Source organism: Topomyia yanbarensis, chromosome 2 (genome assembly GCF_030247195.1).
Source record: "Topomyia yanbarensis strain Yona2022 chromosome 2, ASM3024719v1, whole genome shotgun sequence".
Lineage (NCBI taxonomy): Eukaryota > Metazoa > Arthropoda > Insecta > Diptera > Culicidae > Topomyia > Topomyia yanbarensis.
In genome coordinates, this window is record NC_080671.1 from 206734507 (window position 1) to 206762205 (window position 27699).

General features: G+C 42.2%; 1 protein-coding gene across 8 annotated transcripts in view; it reads left to right on the forward strand.

Annotated features, from left to right (window-relative positions):
• The window catches only part of LOC131682785 (E3 ubiquitin-protein ligase TRIM37-like), a 256669-nt gene that overhangs the window by 176490 nt on the left and 52480 nt on the right, over positions 1 to 27699 (forward strand). The window contains exon 14 of one of the 8 annotated variants that reach the window (XM_058964524.1): positions 14132 to 14256. The exons of 6 other annotated variants lie outside the window; for them this stretch is intronic. In XM_058964524.1, the coding sequence (XP_058820507.1) occupies positions 14132 to 14135 (4 nt within the window). In that variant the 3' untranslated portion in view covers positions 14136 to 14256. Of the gene's footprint in view, positions 1 to 14131; positions 14288 to 27699 lie in introns of those variants that run through there. One more of the 8 variants, XM_058964526.1, reaches the window with a different exon arrangement.

Consider the following 27699-nt stretch of genomic DNA (forward strand, 5'->3'; position numbering starts at 1 on the left):
GTGCATCGAGGAGATCGAGAGGGCTTATGGGCCTTTTTTATGTTTTGTGTTTTTTCATACTCTGTACCAGCGCAAACTAACAGTCAACTAAGAGCCTGTGCACACTGGCGTGGCCGATTGGCGGGTCGCCGTGGATTGACTTTCTGTGGGCTGTGTTTGCAGATATTGTTCAACAGCTTAACGGCAGTCTTTGTGAGCACGGCTCGCAGTGGAAGTCATTGTGTGTCGATTTATCGGTCGACCTCGTCAACGTGCACAGGCGCATTAAAAAAAATAACAGTAGAACCCTATTAGTTGTGTTGTGTTGTAATAGTTGTAGTTTTTGGTACTAGTGTGTGCTAGCCGTGTGTCTATCTGTGTATGTGGGCTAGGGTGGGACAAAAATTAGATTCCAGCTCCGAGCAACTTTTTAGGTATCATTTGGGTCCTAGAACAACTATGCAAATTCTTAGGGAAAATTAACTTTTACAAAATAATTCCTCCAGGAGTCGCCCATTACTTCCTAAAAATAAATCGGTACGTGGATTTTATAGGAAATTTAACAAAGAAACAATGTCTCGAAAACCACGAAACGATCTGACGCTTGAGAAAAAAGTTATTAAGCAGAAACCGATTGATGCTCTGACGATTGATAAAATTTTCATTTTTTCTAGCACCACTGCTTTTGGTTGTCTAATTATACGCAATTTTGTTTTAATCCTCTCTTAATGTGTCTAAATCGTTTATCTATACTATTTGGCCACTTTGCAAGGTTTTGAATGAATAAATTGAGGCTTCTTTTGTACATTATAGGAGAAAGTTAAAAATTGTGTATATAATTCGACCGTCAAAAGCAGTGATGCTATGAAAAGTGAAATTTTCGTCAATCTTCAGGGCATCAATCAGTTTTTGTTTAATAACTTTTTTCTCAAGCGTCAGATCGTTTCGTGGTTTTCGAGACATTGTTTCTTTGTTAAATATTCTATAAAAGCCACGTAACGATTTATTTTTAGGAAGTAATGGGCGACTCCTGGAGGAATTATTGTGTAAAAGTTAATTTTCCCATAAAAAATCCAATGTAAACTTTAAACAGTGGGCGCAAAAATATAGTTTCACCGATCGAGCTAAGAATTTGCACAGTTGTTCTGGGAGCTAAATGGGATCCAAAAAGTTACTCGGATTTTATTTTTTTCATATAACCATGCCCCACTCTAATGTGGGCGTCTGAGTATTTGTGACATATGGACCAGGGAATGGATGCAGAACTGGCTTATATGATGGAATAGTGTGTGATCCTTCTTGGGATTCGTTGGTCACTTTTTACGGGTGTTCAATTCTTGCATTCGATTCGATTCATTCGGATTGGATAAATGAAGGTACGATTAATTTACCGACGCACGTCAATCATCCATTCCCGTCCAGCATAGCATGAGAAACTTCTAACGGAATTAATTGTCGTTAATGGTAAATATATATCATTTTCTGGCGTTTAGACGATTCCAAGTAGTTTTATTGCATGGTACATGTGTTTTTTTTTTTTATTCAAATCGTTTATTTGAAAAGGCACGTTGCGTTAGCTTAAAGGTGCCAATTTTTTTTTGTTTTTTACATTTTAAATTGCTTAAAACTAGGGGATTACATATTGATTTTTTTTAAATGAAACTAATGTGATTTTATAGCTATCTTATATATCTACACAAGGGGATAATATTATTTTCGTAAGATTAGGGGGGTCATTTAGTTTTTGTGGCAATATGGTTTGACATTTTTATCAGTGAGATTATTGGAGCAAATAATGTTTAACTAAGGGGGACAATTTGTTACGACTATCTTAAAAGTAGGAATAACTAGAGGGCATGGTTGAATTTTGTAAAGATTCGTAATTATAGTTATTTTTATGGGTAGTAGAGTTGGGTATTTTCAACGAGATTATATAATATAATAGTTAAAACTAGAAGAGACAAGAAGAGCTAAATGCTTCGTGATGATATTGGGGGGGGGGGGGTTAGGGGTATTACTTCTGGCTATAAGAGTCAGGGGAGGGAGGGTAGACAAAGATGGCAGGGAGAGAAAATTATTTCAGTTTCAGGCATCGTGAGATCAACGGATGGATTACAAACTCGGGTGGCCTTCATCAGGGGAATCATGTACTGGGACGCCGGGTGGTCCTCCTCAAGATGGTAGGGGTTTTTCCAGACGATTTCGTAGTACGGCTCAGATGTGGATCGGCTACATTTCGAGTTAAGCGTGTTATGTTCGTGCCGTAGGTCCCGTGTTAGTTGGCTCATTCGATACAGATGCTTTGATACAGGTGGAAGAGGGTTCTGAGAATAATAAGGAAAATAAGAAGGGGCAGTTAAACTTGTATATTGATGGTTTTCACAAAGGTGTATATAAGGGACATATAGAGGACATCGCGGCTTGCCAGCACATCTCGAACCGGGACGTTGGTTGGTCTTCCTCGGGCCCGCAGGGTATCCATTAGCCGAGACCTGGCGGAACTGTACTCGGTGCACGCCCAGACAATGTGCTCGATGTCGTGATAGCCGTCGCCACAAGCGCAGATACCACTATCCACGAGCCCAATACGCCGGAGATGTGCATCCAGCGTGTAATGGTTTGCCATGAGTCGGGACATCACACGAATGAAGCACATCCATCCCCTTGAACCAAGGTTTCGTCGATACCTTAGGGATTATCGAATGCAGCCACCTTCCCAGCTCTCCACTGCTCCACGAAGTTTGCCAACTTTCGAGGGTTCTCTGATGAGTAATACTGAAAAATTCGCTGAAGCAAATTGGTCTTTCGTAAACGTCTCCTTCTAAGGCACCCACCTTAGCTAAGGAGTCTGCCTTCTCATTGCCCGGAATGGAGCAATGAGAAGGGACCCATACCAAGGTAATCTGGAAAGAGTTGTCAGATAAAGCACTCAGTAGCTCCCGTATTTTCCCCAAAAAATACGAGGAGTGCTTTCCATGTTTCATCGAGCGAATAGCGTCAATGGAACTGAGGCTATCCGAAACGATGAAGTAATGGCCTGCGGGTAATGTTTCAATGACTCCAAGGGTATACTGAATGGCAGCTAGTTCTGCGGCGTAAACTGAAGCAGGGTCACTGAGTTTGTAGGAGGCGGTGAACTTTTGATTGAAAATACCGAAGCCAGTGGATCCTTCGAGTTTTGATCCGTCAGTATAAAACATCTTAGAACAGTCGACTTCTCGGAATTTATTAAAAAAAATGTTTGGAACCACTTGTTGGCGTATGTGGTCCGGAATTCCACTAATCTCGTCTTTCATGGATGTGTCGAAGAAAACAGTAGATTCAGAAGTATTTATGAAATGCACACGGTTGGGATTGTAAGAAGAAGGGTTAATATTCTGCGCCATGTAGTCAAAGTACAGGGACATGAAACGGGTCTGAGAATTGAGCTCAACAAGCCTTTCGAAATTTTCAATCACGACCGGGTTCAAGATATCGCATCGAATGAGCAATCGATATGAGAGTTCCCAAAATCGATTTTTCAACGGGAGAACGCCCGACAGCACTTCGAGACTCATCGTATGGGTCGACTGCATGCACCCCAAGGCGATACGCAAACAACGATACTGAATTCTTTCGAGTTTGATGAAATGTATGTTCGCGGCGGAGCGAAAGCAGAAGCAACCGTATTCCATTACCGACAGTATCGTTGTTTGATACAACCTAATTAGGTCTCCTGGGTGGGCACCCCACCATGTTCCGGTTATTGTACGAAGAAAGTTGATCCTTTGCTGGCATTTCTGTTTCAGATACCGAATATGGCATCCCCAAGTACCTTTCGAGTCGAACCAGACCCCTAGATATTTTACTGTGAAGACCTGAGCGATAGTTTGACCCATTAATAGAAGCTGTAGTTGTGCTGGTTCACGCTTCCTTGAAAATACAACTAGAACAGTTTTCTCCGTGGAGAATTCGATACCCAGCTTAATAGCCCAAGCAGACAAATTGTCCAAGGTATTCTGTAATGGTCCTTGTAGATCGACAGCTTTGGGTCCCGTAATAGACACCACGCCATCGTCTGCAAGTTGCCTTAACGTGCAGGAATTGTCAAGACATTCATCAATGTCGTTGACGTAGAAATTGTATAACAGGGGGCTTAGACATGAGCCCTGGGGAAGGCCCATGTAGCTAAATCGTGATGTCGATAAGTCACCATCCGAAAAATGCATGTGCTTTTCCGACAACAAGTTTAGTAAAAAGTTGTTTAAAGTCGCCGAAAGACCATGCTGGTGCAGCTTCTCTGAAAGAATGTTGATCGAAACTGAATCAAAAGCCCCCTTAATATCTAGGAACACTGATGCCATCTGCTCTTTGCTAGCATAGGCCATTTGAATTTCAGTTGAGAGCAACGCAAGACAATCGTTCGTCCCTTTGCCTTTGCGAAAGCCAAATTGTGTATCTGACAGTAAGCCATTTGCTTCGACCCAATTGTCGAGGCGGGATAGGATCATTTTCTCGAACAACTTCCGGATACAGGATAGCATTGCGATCGGACGGTACGAATTGTGGTCGGAGGCTGGTTTTCCTGGTTTTTGGATGGCGATGATCTTCACTTGTCTCCAATCGAGTGGGACAATGTTAGCCTCGAGAAACTTATTAAATAAGTTCAACAAGCGTCTCTTGGCAGAGTCAGGCAGATTCTTCAACAAGTTGAATTTGATTCTGTCTGGCCCCGGAGCTTTATTGTTACACGACAAGAGAGCAAGTGAGAACTCCACCATCGAAAAAGGTGTTTCGTTCGCGTTATCGTGAGGAGACGCGGCGCGGTAAATCTTCTGTTCCGGGGTGGAATCCGGACAAACCTTCTTGGCGAAATCGAATATCCAACGGTTTGAATATTCTGCACTCTCGTTAATACTGTTTCGGTTTCGCAAACGCCGGGCCGTGCCCCAAAGAGTGCTCATCGATGTTTCTCTCGTTAGTCCGTCAACGAACCGGCGCCAGTAACTACGTTTCTTGGCTTTCATCAAACTCTTCATTCGCGTTTCTAACGTCGCATATTGTCGATAGCTAGCGGGTAACCCGTCGTCCCGGAAGGTCTTATACGCGGCGGCCTTCTCCGCGTACACGTCTGAGCACTCTTTGTCCCACCACGGATTAGGAGAGCGTTTTTGTATGTTCGCGCCGGGTACTGGCTTAGTCTGAGCTTGATTCGCGCTGTCGAGAATCAAGCCAGCCAAAAAGCTGTACTCTTCCTCCGGAGGAAGTTCTTGGGTAGATTCGATGTTGTCGGATATCGCGGCAGCATAGCTCTTCCAATCGATATTTCGTGTGAGGTCATACGAAATATTGATTGATTTCAATGGCCTTGAACCGTTATTGATTGAGACTACAATCGGCAGATGGTCGCTGCCGTGGGGATCAGGGATTACCTTCCACGTGCAATTTAACCGCAGCGATGTTGAGCAAAGGGACAAGTCTAAGGCGCTCGGGCGCGCTGGAGGAGCAGGAATCCGTGTCATTTCACCCGTGTTTAAAATTGTCAAATTGAAGTTATCGCAAAGATCTTGAATTAAGGAAGACCGGTTATCATCATGGAGGCAACCCCATGCTGTACCGTGAGAGTTAAAGTCTCCTAAAACTAGTCGCGGTGCTGGCAGGGATTCTAAGATGTCTTGTAGCCGTCGGTGCCCAACCGCGGTGTTGGGGGGAATATATATGGAAGCTATGCAAAGGCTTTTGCCTTTGGTTGTTACTTGACAAGCGACAACTTCAATACCTGTTATCGAGGGAAGGTTAATTCTGTAGAAGGAATAGCACTTTTTGATCCCCAAAAGCACTCCTCCATAGGGGGTGTCTCGATCCAGGCGAATAATATTAAAGTCGTGGAAGTTGAGTTCTATGTCGGAAGTTAACCAAGTTTCACATAATGCAAATGCATCGCAACTCAAATTATTTATTAAAATTTTGAAGGAATCGATTTTCGGGATGATACTTCTGCAATTCCACTGTAGAACAGTGATCAAATCCGTGACCTCGTTCGATGAGTTAGCCATCGAAGGATACAATCGCTGAGAGGAGGGGCCATTTAGCAGTCAACTGCTTCAAAAATGTTCTCACTGTAGGGAGAAAAGCTAACATAAGACTTTTAATAGGATCAGTAATATTGAAAGTTTTTATTATCCAGTCCACTATGTCCGAGAGTTTTACAATTCCAGTGCTGCGATTACTCTCGAACTGAAACAAAGGAACACTTGGGATTTTTGATGTTCCTGGAAGTGCTGGGAACTCCTTCTCTGAGCTTAATCCTCCGAGACCAGGAGCTAATTGCTTCGGTTTGGTTGCAACACTTCCAATAGATGTCACTTTCGGAGCCCCGTCAAGGGACACCTTCTGGCCTTTACAAGGAACTTTACGAGAGGAAATGTTCCTCCTCTTCCTATAAATTCTAGGCACCCTAGTAGATGTTCCCTCTTGTGGGTTACCAGCCTCGCCCTCGTCAGGAGGCAAGTGAGTATAGATGTTTGCTGAGGATGGTGGCGTAGCATTCTTTAACATTTCTGCGAAAGAATGTTTGGATCGTCCCGCAAGGGAACGTTTCAGTTTATCCCCGCGTAGTTTGTACGCGGGACATGCCGAGATATCATGCAGACTCTCCGCACAGTAAGGACACTTTTCGGCTTGCCTACTGCACGAATCATCTAGATGATTCTCCCCGCATTTTCCACAGCGGGCCTTATTGCTACAATGGGTGGCTGTGTGACCCAGTTGTTTACACTTTGTGCAATTCATGACCCGCGGCACAAACAGACGCACAGGAAGACGAACCTTGTGCAAGAGGACGAAATTTGGCAAAGCGGTACCAGCGAAGGTCACCCGATAAGAGTTTGATTGGGGGTACGTTTTTGAACCATCCCCCGCAACTACTACTGAGTGCAAACGTTTGCACTCAAGTATTTTAACTGGCTGAAGTAAGCGGTCTCTGAATCGGCTAACCCCGTACTTCAGCAGATCCTCGCACGTCAAACTCTCATCGGTTACGACGCCTTCGGATTGTACTCTTACAGCCGGAATATACACGTTATAATCCCGCGTAAAGTGCTCACAGCAAGCAATATCGTTTGCCTGCTTTGAGTTGGCTAGCAACACCCTTATCTTGTCCGAGCGGACCTTTGAAATTTCGGTCACAGCCGAGAACCGTTCCGTCAGGTCTCTAGAAATCTGAAGAAGATTCAGTGATTTAGTCTTGGGCCGAAAGAAGACCACAAATGGACCAGTTGAGAGTTCTGGATAGCATTTGGGCCGGGGGGGAGCCTTAGAAGTTGAACCCGATTCAACTTCCATTTGACCATCCGGAGAGGGAACCATAGAAAACGTCAACGCACGGGGTCAGCGCCCGCGCAGACGGAAGAAAGCAATAAATGTGTTACAAAAGTCAAAAACCACTTAGCTTTAAACTGGTGTCCAACGACGAACCGATCCAGCTTATACAGCTGGCTATTGTTTAATCCTCACACGCGAACAAAAGACTGAGGACCGAACCGAACTGGCAAAATAACCTTGAATGCGGATTAACACTATTCTTTATCGTCTCACACAGCACTACGGACTAGAAAAAACAACCTCTGTCTCGATGGAGAGCTCGAAAACGAATGATGGTACATGTGTTGTTCAATTAATATTCAATAGCAGTACTAGCTCTACTCTTTATTTCATTTTATTTTATTTATTTTCGATCTCATGCGTCATGTTCCTCTGATGACTTCTCCGAGTTAATTTAACATAAAAGGGCAACATTGCTGTCAACAATGACTATTCGCTGCCATCAGACGTCGCCAGGTTTTAGAAAAAATGAGATGTACTTTCATACTCAATTGAATCAGATAAGTAGGAACGAACAACAAACTGCAAGTAGCATATTACACATGTCTTATTTTAACATCATGCATATTTGTATTAACATATTATTTACAGGTAACACACATATCTCAACACGCAACACTTCCCATACACACGTAAACATTCACACACGCAAATATACAAATGCTCGACAGGTGACTGGGCCAAGTGCATTCACTCGTAGGCTCTATCATTTCGATGATCGCCTCGATTCTACGAAACCAGTGCATAATTAAGCTGACTTGAGCTAGTCTCGTCTGGTGAATGCATGTAACCTGGAAGCCCCAGACACGACAGGACGAGACGGACAGATGACGGACTGGACTCGACGGGGCCTAGTTCAGAGTTTTAGGCATTCTTCAATGCTAGCGACCTCAAAAAAAAAAAAATATGAATTCATACTATCAACCAGATGTCATATTAACAACTTGGTACAAATCAACTTAAACATTCTAGAAGAGTTCACATTTACAGTCCCATAAAAGAAATATTCATTAAAGAAATCTTCGTATCTACTAATCTCTCTTTCATGTACGAGCGGAATAATTCATAAAATCGTGGACACAGAAGAAGCTTATTAACAGAACGGAAAAAGGACTAACAATAACAAAGAGGAAAAAAAATTAAAATCTGAAATCTAATGAGGAGATTTACAATGGCAAAGGAATATGAAATAGCAATAAGCGGTAAATGTCAGCCTCAAGGTAAATTATGGAAACGCAAAGGTAAGAATGCATTACAACCAATAATAATAATAATGATACTAAATTATACTAAATAATTATTTTCATATTAAAAAAGGTGTTTAAATGGCGCCCATGCGCTAATTCGTCCTAGTTAAAATTTGGGTTGAGGGTGGCACGATCAGATCGGTTCTACACCAAAAATGTACTATAAGGAAACATAGCCTAACTTTGTCGTTATTGTCTATTTTTGATGTCTATTCTGGGTGTTATAGTTGTCGTAATTATTCAAATTGTAGGATCTAGAAGCAACAAAAAATTGAAATGGCTACAAGACGATCTGCCCAGTTTTCAATCGCCTCAAGGAATCTGAAATAATGGAAAAAAATCGAGCAGATTTAACAGCAGACGATGCTGAAGCTGATTTGCAAAGCGAGGAAGAAGATGTGAATGATATTGCATCCGACGATGATCTGATGCAGACTGAGAAGAAGAATCTGAATATGTACTCCGATTATGCACCGAATACTAACCTTTTGAAAAAATCACCTTTTTACATCCATCGCCTTATACGCTGAAATCGGGATTTGTTGCGTGTTTGTACTCATCATCCTGTAATTCCGGAACCGGAAGTCGGATCAATTACAAATTCAACCGCAGCCAACGGGAACGCTGTACATTTCATTTGAAACCGCTGAGCAATATGTATGACACTATCTTAGGAACTTGGTAAGTTCCCCGGGGACATCAAAAACCATCATAGCTGACCAATGTGCTCGAAGCGCCTTCGATGGGTCATTAATGATCTAGACATGCAAAGCCAAGTAATGTTGCACACATTTTAATATATATTGCATTATTTGGGCATCATGGTGGTACCTGTTTTCTATGGGAATTTGCTGTGTGATTGTACTCTTCAACCCGTAACTCCAGAACCGAAAGTTGGATCAATAAAAAATCAATAGCGACCGATGGGAAGGTTGTAGCTTTCATTTGAGACTAAATTTGTGCAAATCGGTCCAGCCATCTCCGAGAAAAATCGGTGAGATTGTTTGCCACATACATACAGACATTTTACGATCTCGACGAAAGAGTCGAATGGTATAAGAGATTTGGCCCGGCGGGTCTCGGTTAAAATTCGGTTAAACGGGCCTGAGAGGCCCGGCTTGCCCTTTAATGTTAGGATTTTAGCATGCCTTCACAAGGGTTAATTTAAATTCGTTCGCGTCATTTCACAAAGATTCGACTTGCACAAAATTAATTTAAAACATGAAATAATCATTATATAGGCTCCGAGATAATTTTTGTCGTACAACTCGCGGAACTAGATTTCTCTCGACCATGTTGATGGGGTGAAAGCGTCTCGTTTGAAGCGCACGTCGTTTCCGACTTGAATTTGATTCTCACTGACCGTATTTTTATATGGGTGAAAAACCGGACTCAGTATAGTAACATTCATATCCGACAAATGAACGTTTCTTTGCTTAGGTTTGTTTGAAAATCTCTGCTATTGTAATCGTAGGCAGCGGAGAGGATCGAGCAAGAGAAGTCAGACAAAAAAAAAAACAAATTTCAACATAAAATTCAAAATTGTCGCAAAATCCAATATGGTCGCAAAATTCAGTTCATTAAAAGTTTTAAGATTTCGAGAAAGAAGACAGAAACTGCGGCCAAAAATCGCACTAATACCTGGAGCTGTTTTAAATCTGACATGGAACAGTTTCTATCTTGAAAAATTGCAAACACTTCGATTGTGTGCGGTAAAAAACCAGGACCAATGCAGAAAAACCATGTTTTAGATAATATAGTCACATTTCATGTATAGAACAAACTTTCTAGTTTTCTTTTGCATTTGTATCTAATTCCTAAGCCGCCTATATTCACAAGTCAGTCCCACGTATATAGGGAATCTCATAGAAAATGGGACTGGCTTGCGAGTATGGGCATAAATAACGTATAAATGTAGCGAATGCAGTGTTTTTCATCATATATCGAAGCAATAAATATACAAGAATCGAAAATAATTTTCTATATGAGCTTCGATGCCTTTTTCTGCAATGATGACAGTAACAAGACAAGTGACAGTGCATAAGAAAATTTTTCATTCATAGTAGGCTTTATAGTATGTACTAGCAGAATCAAGATTGGTAGAATGGAAATGAATGGAAATAAAATCAACCAATGGAACGAACGTGAATAATAAAAGCGCAATGACTTTCCATCGATTAGCCTAAATTTGTTGCTAAGGAAAGTATTCGTCTTTGCGCAAAATACAGATTGCTATCATGCACGCATGCAACCGCCAACCAATTAGGTATGCCTTGGCTATACACTTGAACCCAAGCGAACGGTGTACAGTTGTACGATGCTCGAATCAAACAACCGAATACATCGTGTACGAATGAAAGCTAAGCACCGAGCAACACTAGTTTTTATTTTATTTTGATTATACAGGTTTTAACCTTAGGGTCATTCGCCTCTTTTTGAGTTAGAGAAATCTCTTTTGGAAATATCTGTAACCCTATGTGCGCGGTTTAGAATGGATCCCAGGTGAGCTGCGTACAAGTCAATCGATTTACCAATTACGCCATGCCCGTCCCCGAGAGCAACACTAGTGATCATGGGTGGAGCGAAAGAGATAACTAGTGCCACGACGCTTTTTTCACCATGTACGGAGGATTACCGGACACTATTTTATCGATAAATGGAGTTTGACTACTGGAGTACAGGTGAATTTGCGCATGTGTTGCGTTCGAGACTGTACATGAAATGTGTGCTTGAAAGGAGCACAGAACGAAAAGTATTGTGTTCAACGCTTGTTTGGTTGTACAAGTTCAGTCGCTTGTTGAACGGCGAGCGTACTGGCTGACGGACTATACAACCATGTAGCTCCGTTGCCAATTCAAACTTTATGATTTTACTCAGTGTATATTATTACTCATCCGCCCTTTATACAACATAGCGTTATTACTACACTGCTGGCATGACTCTTTTTACACAGCCCTAACCGCTACTCTGCGTCAGGTTATGGGCCCAGTGATGAGAAAAGTGACGCCATCTTGCAAAAACGAAAAGTTTTCTAAAAATCGTGATATATTCGCCGCGAAATCGTAGTGTACGCGTTATTTTCGATCAACCATATCGCGCGCGCCATGGAAGGAAATCGTTTTGCACTGCAGAAGCTGAGTAACAGCAGTTATCCGATCTGGCGTTTTAAGGTCGAGTAACTGCTCGTTCGAGAGGAGGTCTGGCGCTACGTACGACCCGGGTGAGAAGCCGGAAGGAGAATCCATCGCTGCATGGAACGCGGGCGATGCCAAGCCAAGGGCCACTATCGGACTATTGATCGAAGACAATCAGAACGAACTGATTCATACATCACGATCGGCCAGAGAAGCCTGGACAGCGCTGCAAAACCATCACCAAAAGACGAGCCTCGCGTCGAAAGTGTCATTGCTTAAACGGATTTGCGATAAACGTTTCGCAGACGGCGACGATATGACGGAACATCTGTTTGAGATGGAAGAGCTGTTTTCTCGCTTGGCCAACGTCGGTCAGGAGCTCGAGGAGAATCTTACCGTCGCGATGATTCTAAGAAGTCTCCCCCGTACGATACCCTTACTACGGCACTCGAAAGCCGATCGGACAACGACCTCATACTAGAGCTCGTCAAAAGAAAGCTGTTGGATGAGGCGTCAAAACGGCAGGGTAATGTGTCAAACTCGGCATTGAGAGTCGGAAGCGGCAACAACAAAAAAGTCAATTGTCTGCCATTACTGCAAAAGACATGGCACAAGCAAAAGGAATACCGTCAGATGATCCGCGATTCGGAGAAGGAAATCCAGAGGAAACTCTACCAACAAGAAGGAGACAGTTTCATTCAACGGATGGCGGCACAGCAAAGCCGTGGGTCGTCGATTCCGGTGCTACTGGACACACGGTGGCAGATCAAAGCCATTTCCAAGAGCTGCGCGAAAGTAAAATATAGTTTGTCAACTTGGCGGACGGCAAATAAGCAAAAGTTTGCGGCGAAGGTTCCTGTATCATCGAATGCGTTGATGAAGAAGGACTTCGGCGGGAAATGAACATTAGTTTTACGTTTTACACCCCGAGTCTATCCATGAATCTGTTGTCTATACCGGCACTAGTCATTTCATGCAATTGTCGGATTTTTCGTGGAAACGCTACCATTGCTGTAGCACGTTTAAAAGAGGGCCTTTACCAGATCAAACATCCCACGGATATCGTGATGACAGCAAGCGGTCACCACAACAGGGACTGTCAGCACGTTTGGAATCGAAGATTTGGTCATCGGGTCCCAAAGGCGATCGATCATTTGAAGAAAGCTGAGTTGGCCGACGGCCTGACGATTCACGGATTAATGTCGACTGCTGTAGCACGTTTAAAAGAGGGCCTTTACCAGATCAAACATCCCACGACATCGTGATGACAGCAAGCGGTCACCACAACAGGGACTGTCAGCACGTTTGGAATCGAAGATTTGGTCATCGGGTCCCAAAGGCGATCGATCATTTGAAGAAAGCTGAGTTGGCCGACGGCCTGACGATTCACGGATGTAATGTCGACGAAACGTGTGAGTGCTGTCTGAAAGGTAAGACCCCCCGTACCCCTTTTCCAAATGAGTCCAAATCCACATCAAAGGCGCCCATGGATCTGGTGCATACGGACGTTTGCGGTCCGGTAGAGTTGTCGTCGGTCAGTGGTTACCGATACTTCATGACCATGATCGACGACCATGCGTGATGTACCTCTTGAAAGAGAAGTCGGAAGTTGCCGCGAAGATCAAAGAGTACGTCAAAACTCTTTTCGGAAGAAAGCCGAAGGCAATCCGCTCTGATCAGGGTGGCGAATATAGCGGAAAGCAACTGCGTATGTTCTACAGCCCCTAGCAAAACGGCATCGCGGAGCGAAAAAATCGCTACCTTGTCGAAATGGTGCGGTGCATACTTTTCGATGCACAGCTAGATCAACGTTATTGGGCAGAAGCTCTAAACACGGCAGTATACCTCCACAACGTGTTGCCAACGAAACCCGTTGATGTTACGCCGTTCGAGCTTTGGACTGGTGTTAAGGGGTTATATATAAAGTTGGAACTCAAAAAATCGAAAAAAAATTATTGAATATTCTGAAAGTACATACTTTTGAAAATATCTGTGCGAAATTTCATCAAGATTGGAGCACCAGATTTCAAATTACAGACGTTTGCAGCGCGTAGGTTCTTCTACGAATAAAGGTAACACAAAACTTTAAACGCAATTATCTCGGAACTAAGTTTTTTGAAATGTACCGTAACGGTGAACGTGATATCTCAAAAACCATTCATCCGATTTTCATAAAGTTTTTTTGAATTGTTTGTATGTGTATTCTCGTGTACTTGAACGGTTCCTTTTTCATCAAAATTTTTCAATTCTTTGCAATGAATTTTTGATTAAAACTTTGAACACAACAACACTCAATTTTTTGGTCTACGTGTTTTTTTTGTAAGAATTTTTTTTATTGGGAAATCGATCCGTTCAAGTACACCACAATACATTTTTTCTTCAATAATCTTTTTATTTTTTTAATTTCAGCTGAGCGGTTCGGCTTGGAGAGCGTTCACCGCAAACCTCTGCCAAAATAACACGCTTCGGGGGATCGGCCATAACTCCGCTAACCTTGAATATTTATATTCGATAGTACTACCAACAAACTGTCTTTCGTTTTTCAAATAAATTTTACATAAAACACTTTAAAAAAATCACGAACTTGCTCAATTTTTCGTCACAACTTTGTATATAATCCGATATTGGTTTGAAAAGCAACCCAACCTTACTACATGCTGAACCGGAAGCGGAAGATACCGAAGATTATGATTCAGCCGTCGCGAACGTGAATGATGAGTTTAAAGGTTTTAACGACAACGAGCCACCCCTCCTCGGCGAAAGTGATATTGAGTCGACCGAACCGAGAAAATCGACACGTCAAACGAAAGTTGTTCCACCTGTACGATATCGTGAGGTCACTGGCGTGACGAAGCATATAAGCGAAGAACCCCAAAGCTACTCCGAAGCAATCGCAGGCCCCGATGCGGCCGTTTGGCAGGTTTCGATGCAGGAGGAGCTAGAAGCTCTCCAAGAAAGTGACACGTGTGAACTTGTTCCCCTACCACCGGATCGCAAAGCGGTAGTTTGTAAATGGACGTATAAAAAACCTGTTTTAATCCACCTAGAGGTGCAATTGTGCCTTTCCCATTTTTCCAAACTATGATTTAATAGCTGGTTCGTACAATATAACATTATGGAAATGTCTTTCATTCTTATTACACTTGGTAAGTATATATAAGAGCACCTTTTTGCATTCATCGCAGTATCGGTTTGAATCGGAGTTTTCTATGTGATCGGACTCCACAATCCGTAACTCCGGAGCCGTAAGTCGGATGGAGATGGAATTTAATATCAGTTTCCGGGGACGCAACACCTTTCATTTGAGACTAAGTTGATCAAATCGGTCTAGCCATTTTCGAGAAACCATTATAACCGTTATTCTGCTTCCGGATCCGTCGATGGTGGCCAGTGTGGCCAAAGAGACTTTGAATGACTGTTGGTGACCTAGATCTACAAATTCAACAAATGTGTTTACATTTTGGAAAAAATTTCACCTTTTTACATTCATCGCAGAATTCGTTAGAATCGGGATTTGCTGCGTGATCGTACGTATCACCCTGTAATTCAGGAACCAGAACTCGATCCACACAAAATTCAACAGCAGTTGATGGACCTTTCATCACAGACTAACAGACATAACACTCGAAAATAATGCTTCGCCCACTTTAACGGTCATTTTAAATATATTTGTAGTTAGGACTGTGGCCGCTTTTGAAATTATGGCGCCACTGACATATGAACAAGCATATGGGGGATAGACCACAAGCGAAAAATTGTTCCCAAGCCTGAGGGGTAACCCACCAGCAAATGAGTGTTTGGGACTGTGAATAAAAGGTGGAGCTAGCGTACTGGAAAAATGCCGGATCGATATTTTTTAAGAAAATTGTGTTATGTCTGTTAGTCTGTGCTTTCATTTAAAATCAAGTTTGTCAAAATCGGTTCAGAAAATTCCGAGAAACCGATGTGGACAAATCAACAAATTTTGTTTTGTAACCATACTCTTCAACTCGTAATCCGGAACAAGATGTCGGTTGAAAATGAAATTCAATAGCAACCTATGGGAATATTCTACCATTCATTTGAATCTTAGTTTGTAAAAATCGGTTCAGCCATCTCCGAGAAACCGATGTGGACATTTTAACAAATCCGCACATACACACATACAAACACACATACATACATACACACAGATATTTTGCGATCTCGGCGAACTGAGTCGAATGTTATATGAGAATCGGCCCTCCGGGACTCGGTTAGAAAGTCGGTTTTTGGAGCAATTGCATAACATTTCTATATAAGAAAGGCAAAAGAATAATATTTAATTAGCTTAATCAGCATGAGTTCAATGTTATCTTCATGTTATTATAATTTGGAAAGGTTGGTGGAATGGGTTTGAACTTGTAGGGAATGGGGGGTTAGTAGAGTGGGAGTGGAGGATGCGTAAGAAATCCTTCATCTTATTTCGGTATACGGGGTGGATGAAGGAAATGCGGGCGTGAGGGTGGTTCAAGAGGAGGGGAGTGATGAAGGAGGGAGGTTTAAGGGCAAGGCGGGGAGGGGAGGGGCGGCGACGCAATACTCAACTGCATATTTTGCCTTCCATTTGAGACTTGGTTTGAGAAAATCGGTTCGGTCATCACCGATGAACCGATGTGACTTTAATTGTGGAATATGCCTGGAATTCCGGACTTCCGGAATCGTCGATAGTGGACAATATATTCAAAGAATGTTTGATTGGCAATCAGTGATCTAGATCTGCGATTAAAAGTAATTTGATGATCATTTCAATAGTTTTTAGCCTCTGAGGTATTACGATTGTACCGATTTATATGGGAAATTTCAATGTATCCTTACTAACACCCCTGTAACTCCTGAAGCAAGAGTCAGAACCGAATGAAATTCAGCAGCAGTCAATGACATTACTTTACTGTATCTTTCATTTGAAATCAAGTTTGTAAAAATCGGTAGAGAATTCGTTGTGGAATGGGTGTGATATTAGCTTAGGAACTTGGCGGGTTCCCCGGGGGCGTCATGAACCGTCATAGGTGGCCAATGTGGCCAAAGCTGTTTTGATTGATCATTAGTGATCCAGACCCGACCCTTGATAATCCCAAAAAATACGAAAATAACAGTTTCGCCTCTAAACTGCTAACAAAAAAGTATCGCCCTGTTTGTTTGCATGGAGGGTGGAGGGCGAAACTTTAAATAAACAAACAAAAATACAGTTTCGCCCGTTGTATTTTTTGCTGTAGTTTAAGAAAGCGATATCGTAGAATGCAAATTTTTAGGTTAATTTGTTGCGTTTCAAAGCCCTCATTCGCATGTATGAAAAAAGCCTTATGTTTACATTTGTAAGTATCGCACTTTTCACAAAAAAGCGTTGAAATGAAATCGCAGCTCCTGATATCACGCTATCTCTGAAGTGTATGCGTGCATAGTTCCAAATTTTACTTCGACATCGACTTTTTAATAAGGTGACTTCCCAGTAGTATCCTTGATTTGAATTATTATCGCTAATCCTAATGCCAAAGAATAAATAAAAACCTCTCGAAAACGAACCGTTTGGAAAAATCATCATCATTGCTGGAATTTTCATTTTCACGAATCTTTTCGATAACCTTCCGTCACTTGCGTTAATGCACTGCGCGCACAGTGCTCTGAAAATCTAGCGAAATCGTCTTAGGGCACCAGCGGGTCTAATTCAGAGCTATCTGCGCGGCGAGTTAAATCTGTAAAGAATACTAAAAATTAATTTCTATTCCATAATTTTCAGTTCAGCAATTCGAGAGATCGTGCTCACCGCAAGCCATGAAAAATAGACTACATTGTGAAGCGATGGTTGCTATTTATTAAAAAATCACGGTTAAATAAAAAATTAAACTATTAAAAAAATTCAAATAGTTTATAATTTTTACAAACTTTTTAGGAAAAATTGTTTAATAAGCTTTCGTAATATTGTGTAGGAAAAAAGCTGTAAATTTCAGTATTTTCTCTATCTGCAACATATAAACATTTAAGTATACCAATTAATTGGTATACGAATTGGAATAGGTTCGCAAAATTTTGGAAGAAGTCTATAAAATAACCCCTTGAAAGCTACCTAAAAATTGTTGTAGTTCGATGCAATAAAAAATCCCCAAAAATGAAATGTGCCTATTAATGTGAAACACAGTGAATAATACATACAATAAAGACCCATTTTTATCAGTCTCATGGTGTATTTTAGGCTGTCAAAATGGGGACATTGACTAAATCGGGCAAGTTTTTTTTTATAATAAACTGAAGCTGTTAAAATATTCTTCCCCTCCCTTGATGTAGTCTGATAACTATTTCTGATTATGATGAACCTTTTATTTTTGCATATTTCCATCGTCATGATAAGGAAAACATGCTCAAGAAAGGATTTACTCGAATTCAGTTCGTTCGCTAGAGCCCATCAAACATATGTTCATATTTGGCTGATAAAATCGGGGTTTCAATGTATTATAATAGATATTCAGCATTCGAAGCTGTTTTTTGTGAACGAGTGTAGAACGACTTTGTTTTTACTTACGTGAAATCAGCGGAGTAGCCAGAAATTCGGTTTGGTGAAAATCGATCGTACCGTCCAAACGGCATAATTCCGAAACCGTAATTTTTGAAATTTTAAAATTATGCAGAATTAATTTTCCAGAAAATAGTAACAGAGTTCGTCTTTCGCGAATTTGTTGAGACTTTGTTGTAGTCATGAATATTAACCTGAGAAAATTCACCATAAATACTTCTTGGACATATACCGTCAAAATTATTTTATCAAATGATGCGCTGTTTAACGTTTGTAAAACTCATCGAAGATACTAAACCTCCGAAATTGGCTGTTCCAAAATGATGCTATCTTGACCTTAAATTACTGTTTTTGAACATTTGACCTATACATATAATTGATCATACAACAAAAATCAAATGCTCATCAAAATCGATCAGAACCTGCTAGAGTCGAATGGAAATCGTCATTTTTCATAAATTTCTCTCTACATTCGGAAAGTGTTATCCTCGTTATTAATCATATTACGTTTTCGTCTCAACTCAACGCATTCTCAAAATAAAAACCTGTTTTAATCCACCTAGTGGTGCAATTGTGGTTTTCCAGACTACGATTCCATGGCTGGTTATGTTCAATACAATGGTGGAAATGAATATTACATGTTTAGTACGATTTTCGCATACATACAACGGATCGACAGCCACGATCTTGAGATACTATGTGATACTGAAACATCGCTTGAAACCAGCGGCGGATCATGGAGAAAGATCCGGGAGGTCCAGGTCCTGCCGAAAGAAATTTCAAACTAGTTTTAATTTTCAAGTAGCAACCCCTCACTGCATACTCCCTCCGGGCCGGTATGATTGACGATTTTTAGAGTGATTGCATAACCTTTCTATATGAGAAAGGCAAAAATGTACCAAAGTCCAAAAAAGTCAATTTTTGTCAAACATCTTAATGTTTCATGCATTTTAAAGTCATCTGGCATCAAAAATACAAATTTGATTTTGAAAATTTTTCATTTCAGTTTATATGGGAATTTGCTGTGTGATTGCACTCTTCAACTCGTAACTCCGGAACCGGAAGTCCAATCAATAAAAAATTCAATAGTAGCCGATGGGACTTTCATTTGAGACTAACTTTGTGCAAATCGGTCCAGCCATCTCTGAGAAACAGAGGTCACATTTTTTTTCACATACACACATACATGCACACACAGACATTTTCCGATCTCGACGAACTCAGTCGATTGGCATATGACACTCGGCCCTCCGGGTCGAGATTAGAATGACGAATTTTAGAGTGAATGAGAAAGGCAAAAACATTTTTAGCAAATGTTGAAAGTTATGCATTTTTTGGTGAGTAGTTCTATGTTTCATAGACATTAAATCAATTTTAACTTCGCTTCCTACTAAATAAAGACCCTTATTACAGTACATTTCTACAAAAACGAGCTCAATTTGAAAATAAATCTGAGGATTATGATTGATTACAGAACTCTGGAATTTTGCAAGTTTACCACAACAGGTTATCAATCTACGGATCAGATAATTGTTATTGTAATATTGAATTAATCCAATATTTTTTTTGGGTGTGGTGGAGGGGGGGGGGGAGGTTTGTATGGTGTTAAACACCAAAACCTTCTCTTGGCTACGCCGTTGCTTGGAGTTATTTATTTCGCTTTTCATTTTCCGATATGTTCCAGATCGATCCGACGGTCATAAGTTAGAAAAATTGCAGTCAGAAGGTTCGCACAAATGAAAATTTTTGCACTGATAAGTTATCAAGTTCCTTCCAGACAACTTGGAAGTGTTCGGTGATTATTTCTAGCGGTTTTAGATAGAAAAATGAAATACAAAATTAGATTTATCGAAATAATGTTTGGCTTATTTCAATGGATTATTACTATATTGAACAATAAATAGGCGACAAACAGTAATCCACAAACAACAAACCATAACTTTTAAAGTATTCAAAATAGATATTTGAAGTCTTCAGTAAAGTTATTCGCCAAAGTAAGAGCTACAAATTTGCTGCAGGCATCATTTCGATATAATCACTTCCAAGAAAATTTGTGAAAATATCTCACTCATAGGTAGATTAATCAGCAAAAGCACAATACCAAAAGAAAGGGCATATTGCCTCCATTAAATTCTCCGAAGATACTATTGACCTAAAATAAGCCGTTTTGGCGTTAATAATAAATTATATGTTTTTGGTCATATTTCTGGCAATGGGAAATGATAAAAATCTTTCGCCCGCATTTAATGTTAAATATCTCTTTTGATAATAGTCCGATTTCGACAATCTAGCTTGTTCGAAAGGTATTCGTTAAAGCTGTCTAAAAACATATAAATTGTTAATCTATATTGTCAATTTCGGCAGATAATTAAAAAAAACTGCAAAAACGCCATTTTTACGCATTCAAACATTCATATCTTGGAAAATAAACATCAGAATCAAAAACAAATTAATAACGTTCTTACTGTTTTTTAGTTCTTTCATTTAAAATTGGTTTGGATAAGATCGGTTTAGCCATTGCTGAGAAACACGAATGAGAATTTGTCCGTTACATACACACACAGACACACACACACACACAGACATTGTCCCAAATCGTCGAGCTGAGTCGATTGGTATATAAGACTCGGCCCTCCGGGCCTCGGAAAAAATGTTGAAAGTATGAGCGAATTCTATACATTTCTTTTATAAGAAATGTAAAAAGGAAAATGAAAACGGGCAAGTGGTACGATACAAGGCGAGATTATCCGCGCAAGGATTCTCCCATAAACTTGGCCAGGACTATGACGAAGTTTTCGCCCCCGTCGTCTGTCAAACAACCGTTCGGACAATACTCATTCTGGCCGGCAAGCAACAAATGTAGGTTAAGCTCCTGGATATAAAGAGTGCCTACTTGTACGCAGACCTGCAAGAAGAAATGTATATGAGGCAACCGCCAGGCTTCGATCGCAACAACGGAATGGTATGCCGTCTCAAACGATGCATTTACGGGCTCAAACAGTCTGCTCGAGCATGGAACAAAAAGATTGACGGTGTTTTTAAATCCATGGGATTCAATCGGGCACAGAGAGATATGTGCTTGTACATTCGAAATCGTAACGGAAAACAGTCCTATATTATAATATACTTTGACGACATGGACGTTGTATGCAACTCGGAAAACGAATTCGAGGAAATACGTCAACAGCTGCAGGATCAATTCAAGCTCTCGTGCCTCGGTGAACTTAAGCATTTGCTTGGAATATACGTAGAAAAAGTCGGTGATCATTACACTCTCGATCAAACAAGCTACATCGAAAAGGTGATACGGCGATTCGGCCACGACGAAGCAAAGTCGTCGAAAGTACCAATCGATCCAGCATACCTCAAGCAAACGGAGGAGAGTGAGTTGCCTACAAACACGTCGTACCGTAGTTTGGTAGGGAGTTTGCTTTACGTTGCGGTTAATACACGACCGGACATCTGCGTGGCTGCCTATTGGGAAGAAAAGTCACAAACCCGACTAATCGGGATTGGACTGAAGCATAGAGAGTTCTTCGATACCTCAAGGCTAACAAAAAGCATCATCTGCTTCTAGGCTCTGGATCAGGTAAAACGGAATGGTGAAACGGACGCCGACTGGGCCGGCGACGAATGTGACAGGAAGCCACACTCCGGATTTCTTCTCAAATTCGGCGTAGGCCTCATCGACTGGGGAACATGAAAGCAATCGTGCGTCGCCCTATCCTCTACAGAAGCCGAGTTCGTTGCTTTGGCGGATGGCTGTCGGCAGCTCATGTGGTACCGGAAGTTACTCAACGACCTGCAACAAGCACCGCCCAATCCGATCGTCATATGGGAAGACAACCAGTCGTGCATAAAGATAATGGAGTCGGAGCGCCTCGAAAGGCGTTCTAAACACATAGATACGAAGTACGCCTATACTAAGCATCTACCGCAACAACAACGGGTATTCGAACTCTGCTACTTACCAAACGAGCGCATGGAGGCTGATCTCGTGACGAAGCCGTTAGACAGAATCAAGCTGTAGAGGCACCGAATTGCCAATGGTGTCAAGGAGCCAATGGAGACTTCAAACTGACAACGTTGAGGAGTGACGGATTACACAACCATGTAGCACCGTTGCCAATCCAAACTCTATGATTTTACTCAGTGTATATTATTACTCATCCACCCTTTATACAACATAGCGTTATTACTACACTCCCGACAGTCTAAGCGGGGATGCGCTGGTAGCCGTTCTATCACGCGCGTGCGACGCTATTATGCCGAGGAAAACCCTGCCAAGAAACGGTAGACGCCCGGTATACTGGTGGAGTGCCGAGATTGCAGCTTTACAATCAGCCTCACTCAGAGCTAGACGTAGGATGCAAAGAGCCCGCACTGAGGATGCAAGAGAGAACCGCCGTGAAGTGCTTCGAGCTGCGAAATTGGCCCTACAGAATCGTGATGGCCAAGACCAAAGGGGGCTCTTCACCCCCAGAACGGTCTCCGGACCGGTTGGCGACGATTATCGAAGCACTCTCCCCGTCTCGAGCCACACGCCCCTGGCCACCTGCACCACGAGACAGTGCAGGCGCGGCAGAAATGGTGGCTCCGGTGACGAATGAAGAACTACTAGCAGTGGCTAATTCCCTAGCAATGAACAAAGCTCCAGGGCCGGATGGAGTTCCACACAGCGCTCTCGAGACAGCGATTATAGCGAACCCGAACATGTTCAGGCTAGCTATGAAGAGAAGCCTTGACGAGTGCCGCTTCTCCGATAGATGGAAAAGGCAGAAATTGGTGGTGTTGCCGAAGCCCGGGAAGTCGCCAGGCGACCCATCGGCGTACAGATCAATCTGTCTGATCGACACGACTGGCAAATTGCTTGAGAGGATCATCCTCAACAGGCTAACCCCGTACTCAGAAGGTACGGACGGCCTGTCAAGCAACCAGTTTGGCTTTCGGAAGGGTAAGTCCTCGGTGGACGCTATCAATTCAGTGATAAAGACTGCCGAGATAGCGATCCAACGAAAAAGGCGAGGCATTCGATACTGTGCGTTAGTGACACTTGACGTGAAGAACGCATTCAACAGCGCAAGCCATCGCGCTCTCGTTATACCGGCTTAGCCTACCGGTGGGTCTGTACCGGATCCTGGAAAGCTACTTCCAGTACGCGGTTCTGCTAGACCGATGCCGGTCAGAAAAGGGTTCCTATTACCACCGGAGTCCCGCATGGCTCGATCCTAGGCCCGGAGCTATGGAACCTCATGTATGACGGGGTTCTGAGACTGAAGTTTCCTCCTGGGGTCAAGATCGTCTATGGGTAGTCAATCCCTGAGGTAGAAGTAACTGCAGAACACGCGATCAACACGGTGGAGAAATGAATAAGCGCGAGAGGCCTGGAGCTCGCTCAGCATAAGACGGAGGTAGTTATCGTCAACAACTGCAAGTCGGCACAACATGCAGTTATCCATGTGGGAGAAGTCGTGATCACCTCACAGCGGAGTCTGAAGTCTCTCGGAGTCATTATAGACGACAAGCTGACCTTCGGCAGCCATGTCGACTATACATGCAAGAGAGCGTCGACTGCTGTTGCGGCATTATCGAGGATGATGTCCAACAGCTCAAAGGTGTGTGCCAGTAGATGTAGGCCTCTGGTAAGCGTTACCGTATCCATCCTCAGGGCGGCCCGTCATGGTCAAGAGCACTGAGGGTAACCAGTTACCTACAGAAACTGGAGAACACCTACCGCGTGATGTGCCTCAGAGTGATATCTGCTTACCGCACGGTATCACACGATGCAACCTGCGTGATAGCGAGCATGATGCCAGTCGGGCTGGTCATCCGGGAAGATGAGGAGTGCTTCGAGATACGTGGAAATAGAGGAGCCCGCGAGCGCACCAGGGTGGCTTCGGTCGCCAGATGGCAGCGTGAGTGGGATAACTCCTTGAAAGGTAGGTGGACCCACCGGCTGATACCTAACATATCGAGTTGAGTGGGCAGACTCCATGGGGAAGTTCACTTCCAACTAACACAATTCCTGTCAGGCCATGGCTGCTTCCGATAGTACCTCCACAGGTTCGGGCACGCGGAGGTTCCCGTCTGCCCAGACTGCCCAGGTGTCGACGAAACTGCCGAACACATACTGTTCGTATTCCCTCGTTTCGACGTCGAAAGAAGAGCAATGCTTGACGTCTGCGGCTGGGACACAACCCCTGATACCGCTGATGTGTCAAGCGGTGGAGAAGTGGAACGCAGTCTCGACTGCAACCACCCAGATTGCCAGCAGGCTACAGGAAATCTGGCGCACCGGGCAACAGACGACGGGCACGACTAACTAGTGATTGGTTAGTTGGTGCGAAAAAGGCCGAGCGCAGAAAAGTGAGTGAATGATCCGTTCATGCTGAGGCAGGTTTGGCGCAGCGACTGGCAACCGCGTAAGGGGTAAACCCAGCCACACCGAAGCAAGGCAGAAGAGCGAGTGTATGTGAACTGCCTCATGCCGAGATGGGAGGGTCGTAGCCTAGTATGTTGGGACTTAGCTATCGATGCCTCGTGGCGTGGCAGAGGAGTGAAGGGTGAGCATCCAAGTCAGCCTCACACGGTATGGTAAGGGTGAGCACAAAAGTCAGCCTCACATGGCATGTTAGAGGTGAGCACAAAAGTCAGCCTCACAAGGTATGAAAACGGTGAGCACCCTAGTAAGCCTCACATGGTATGTCAGAAGTGGGGCCTAAGAAAAATGTCCCACATGGGATGCCAGGGGGAGCGACAGGGGTGTAATAGAGTGGTGTGATTGTCACAGTTTCCAACAATCTTGCCCGTCGTACTTAACCAAAATTTCTAATTTTTTACCAAAAAATATTCCTGCAAATCAGCTTCGTATAATTTTTTACTTGTATTAAATTAAGCTATGGCAATTGGCAATTCGTATTCGACAGTTTATATGACGTCACCTACGTTACTGGTTGGAACGGTCAAACCTGTATCGAAGGGTATCTACCAAAATTTTCTGACGTGTTCTTGATGTCCCATCATTAGCGTTAGAATGATCTATGACTGGGTATCTAAGTTATTTTATGCTTCAGATTATACGGTAAGCGCGCCAATAGAGATGCTTCGACATCTCCAATGGAGCTCTCGGAACGACTCCAAACTTTTAAAAATCCGTTAATGGCTTCCACAGAACACACAAAACTTTTGCAATCGATTCCTTAATTTCGTGGAATTCATGTATTTTCATGAAGCAATCCGTGTCCGTCATGAACAACGAAACCTGGCGGAAGTGAAGCTAGGTTTAGGTCTGATGGAACAAAGACAGTCTCTAGAAAATAAATTTAGCCTACACTATCTGCTTTTAAAAAAATAATGTTCCCTTTTTAAATTTGAGCCGCCATAATGACACGAAAGTACCACCAAATAGTATCTGTTATTTGACATAACAAATCACTATAGTAAAGTAACTAGAAAATGCGTTTGGATCAGTATCGTAATTTCTGCTTTTGCGGATGAAAGAATCAAAACACATTCGTGAATATGATTTGTGTATAGTATGCATGACGCACAGAGGAGTAACTATAACAAATTCTTGGTCAAAAACTTTTTTTTTCGATTTTTTTGTTTCGTTATATTCTTTTTACATACCTAAGAACCTACTGTATAACGTGGCAAAATTAGGAGTATATCAAAAAATGTTAAAGAATTTTTACATGTATGCCCAATGGTGATATTTTAAGGGATATTTTTATCGTTTTCGTTATATATTCAGCAAAATCGCTTTCTAGTGATGATGACTGTATTAAATAAGACAATCTTATTACAAACCTAGTTCAACACAGCCGTTTGTTTAACTTCAGCTTAAAACTAACTAAAAAACTAACTTGCTGTGTATTGCACCAACTTTAAAAACCTGTTTTAATCCACCTAGAGGTGCAATTGTGCCTGTCCCATTTCTCCGAACTATGATTTAATTGCTGGTTCGTACAATATAACATTATGGAAATGTCTTTCATTCTTATTACACTTGGTAAGTATATATAAGAGCACCTTTTTGCATTCATCGCAGTATCGGTTTGAATCGGAGTCTTCTATGTGATCGGAATACACCTTTCATTTGAGACTAAGTTGATCAAATCGGTCTAGCCATTTTCGAGAAACCAATATAACCGTTATTCTGAAATTGGATGCTTCCGGATCCGTCGATGGTGGCCAGTGTGGCCAAAGAGACTTTGAATGACTGTTGGTGACCTAGATCTACAAATTCAACAAATGTGTTTACATTTTGGAAAAAAATTCACCTTTTTACATTCATCGCAGAATTCGTTAGAATCGGAATTTGCTGCGTGATCGTACGTATCACCCTGTAATTCAGGAACCAGAACTCGGATCCACACAAAATTCAACAGCAGCTGATGGACCTTTCATTTAAAATCAAGTTTGTCAAAATCGGTTCAGAAAATTTCGAGAAACCGATGTGGACAAATCAACAAATTTTGTTTTGTAACCATACTCTTCAACTCGTAATCCGGAACAAGATGTCGGTTGAAAATGAAATTCAATAGCAACCTATGGGAATAATATACCATTCATTTGAATCTTAGCTTGTAAAAATCGGTTCAGCCATCTCCGAGAAACCGATGTGGACATTTTAACAAATCCGCACATACACACATACATACATACACACAGATATTTTGCGATCTCGGCGAACTGAGTCGAATGTTATATGAGACTCGGCCCTCCGGGCGTCGGTAAGAAAGTCGGTTTTTGGAGCAATTGCTTAACCTCTCTATATAAGAAAGGCAAAAGAATAATATTTAATTAGCTTAATCAGCATGAGTTCAATGTTATCTTCATGTGATTATATTTTGAAATGTTGGTGGAATTGGTTTGAAAGTGGAGGGAATGGGGGGTTAGTAGAGTGGGAGTGGAGAATGAGTCAGAAATCCTTCATCTTATTTCGGTATACGGGGTGGATGAAGGAAATGCGGGCGTGAGGGTGGTCCAAGAGGAGGGGAGTGATGAAGGAGGGAGGTGTAAGGGCAAGGAGGGGGGGAGGTGCGGCGACGCAATACTCAACTGCATATTTTGCCTTCCATTTGAGACTTGGTTTGAGAAGATCGGTTCAGTCATCACCGATGAACCGATGTGACTTTAATTGTGGAATATGCCCGGAATTCCGGAACTCCGGAATCGTCGATAGTGGACAATATATTCAAAGAATGTTTGATTGGCAATCAGTGATCTAGATCTGCGATTAGAAGTAATTTGGTGACCATTTCAATAGTTTTTAGCCTCTGGGATGGAATGGGAAATTCCAGTGTATCCTTACTAACATGTAAAACATATTAAAATTGATGTAACATTACTCTAGTTTGCGGGTCTGGATCACTAATGATCAATCAAAGCAGCTTTGACCACATTGGCCACCTATGACGGTTCATGACGCCCCCGGGGAACCCGCCAA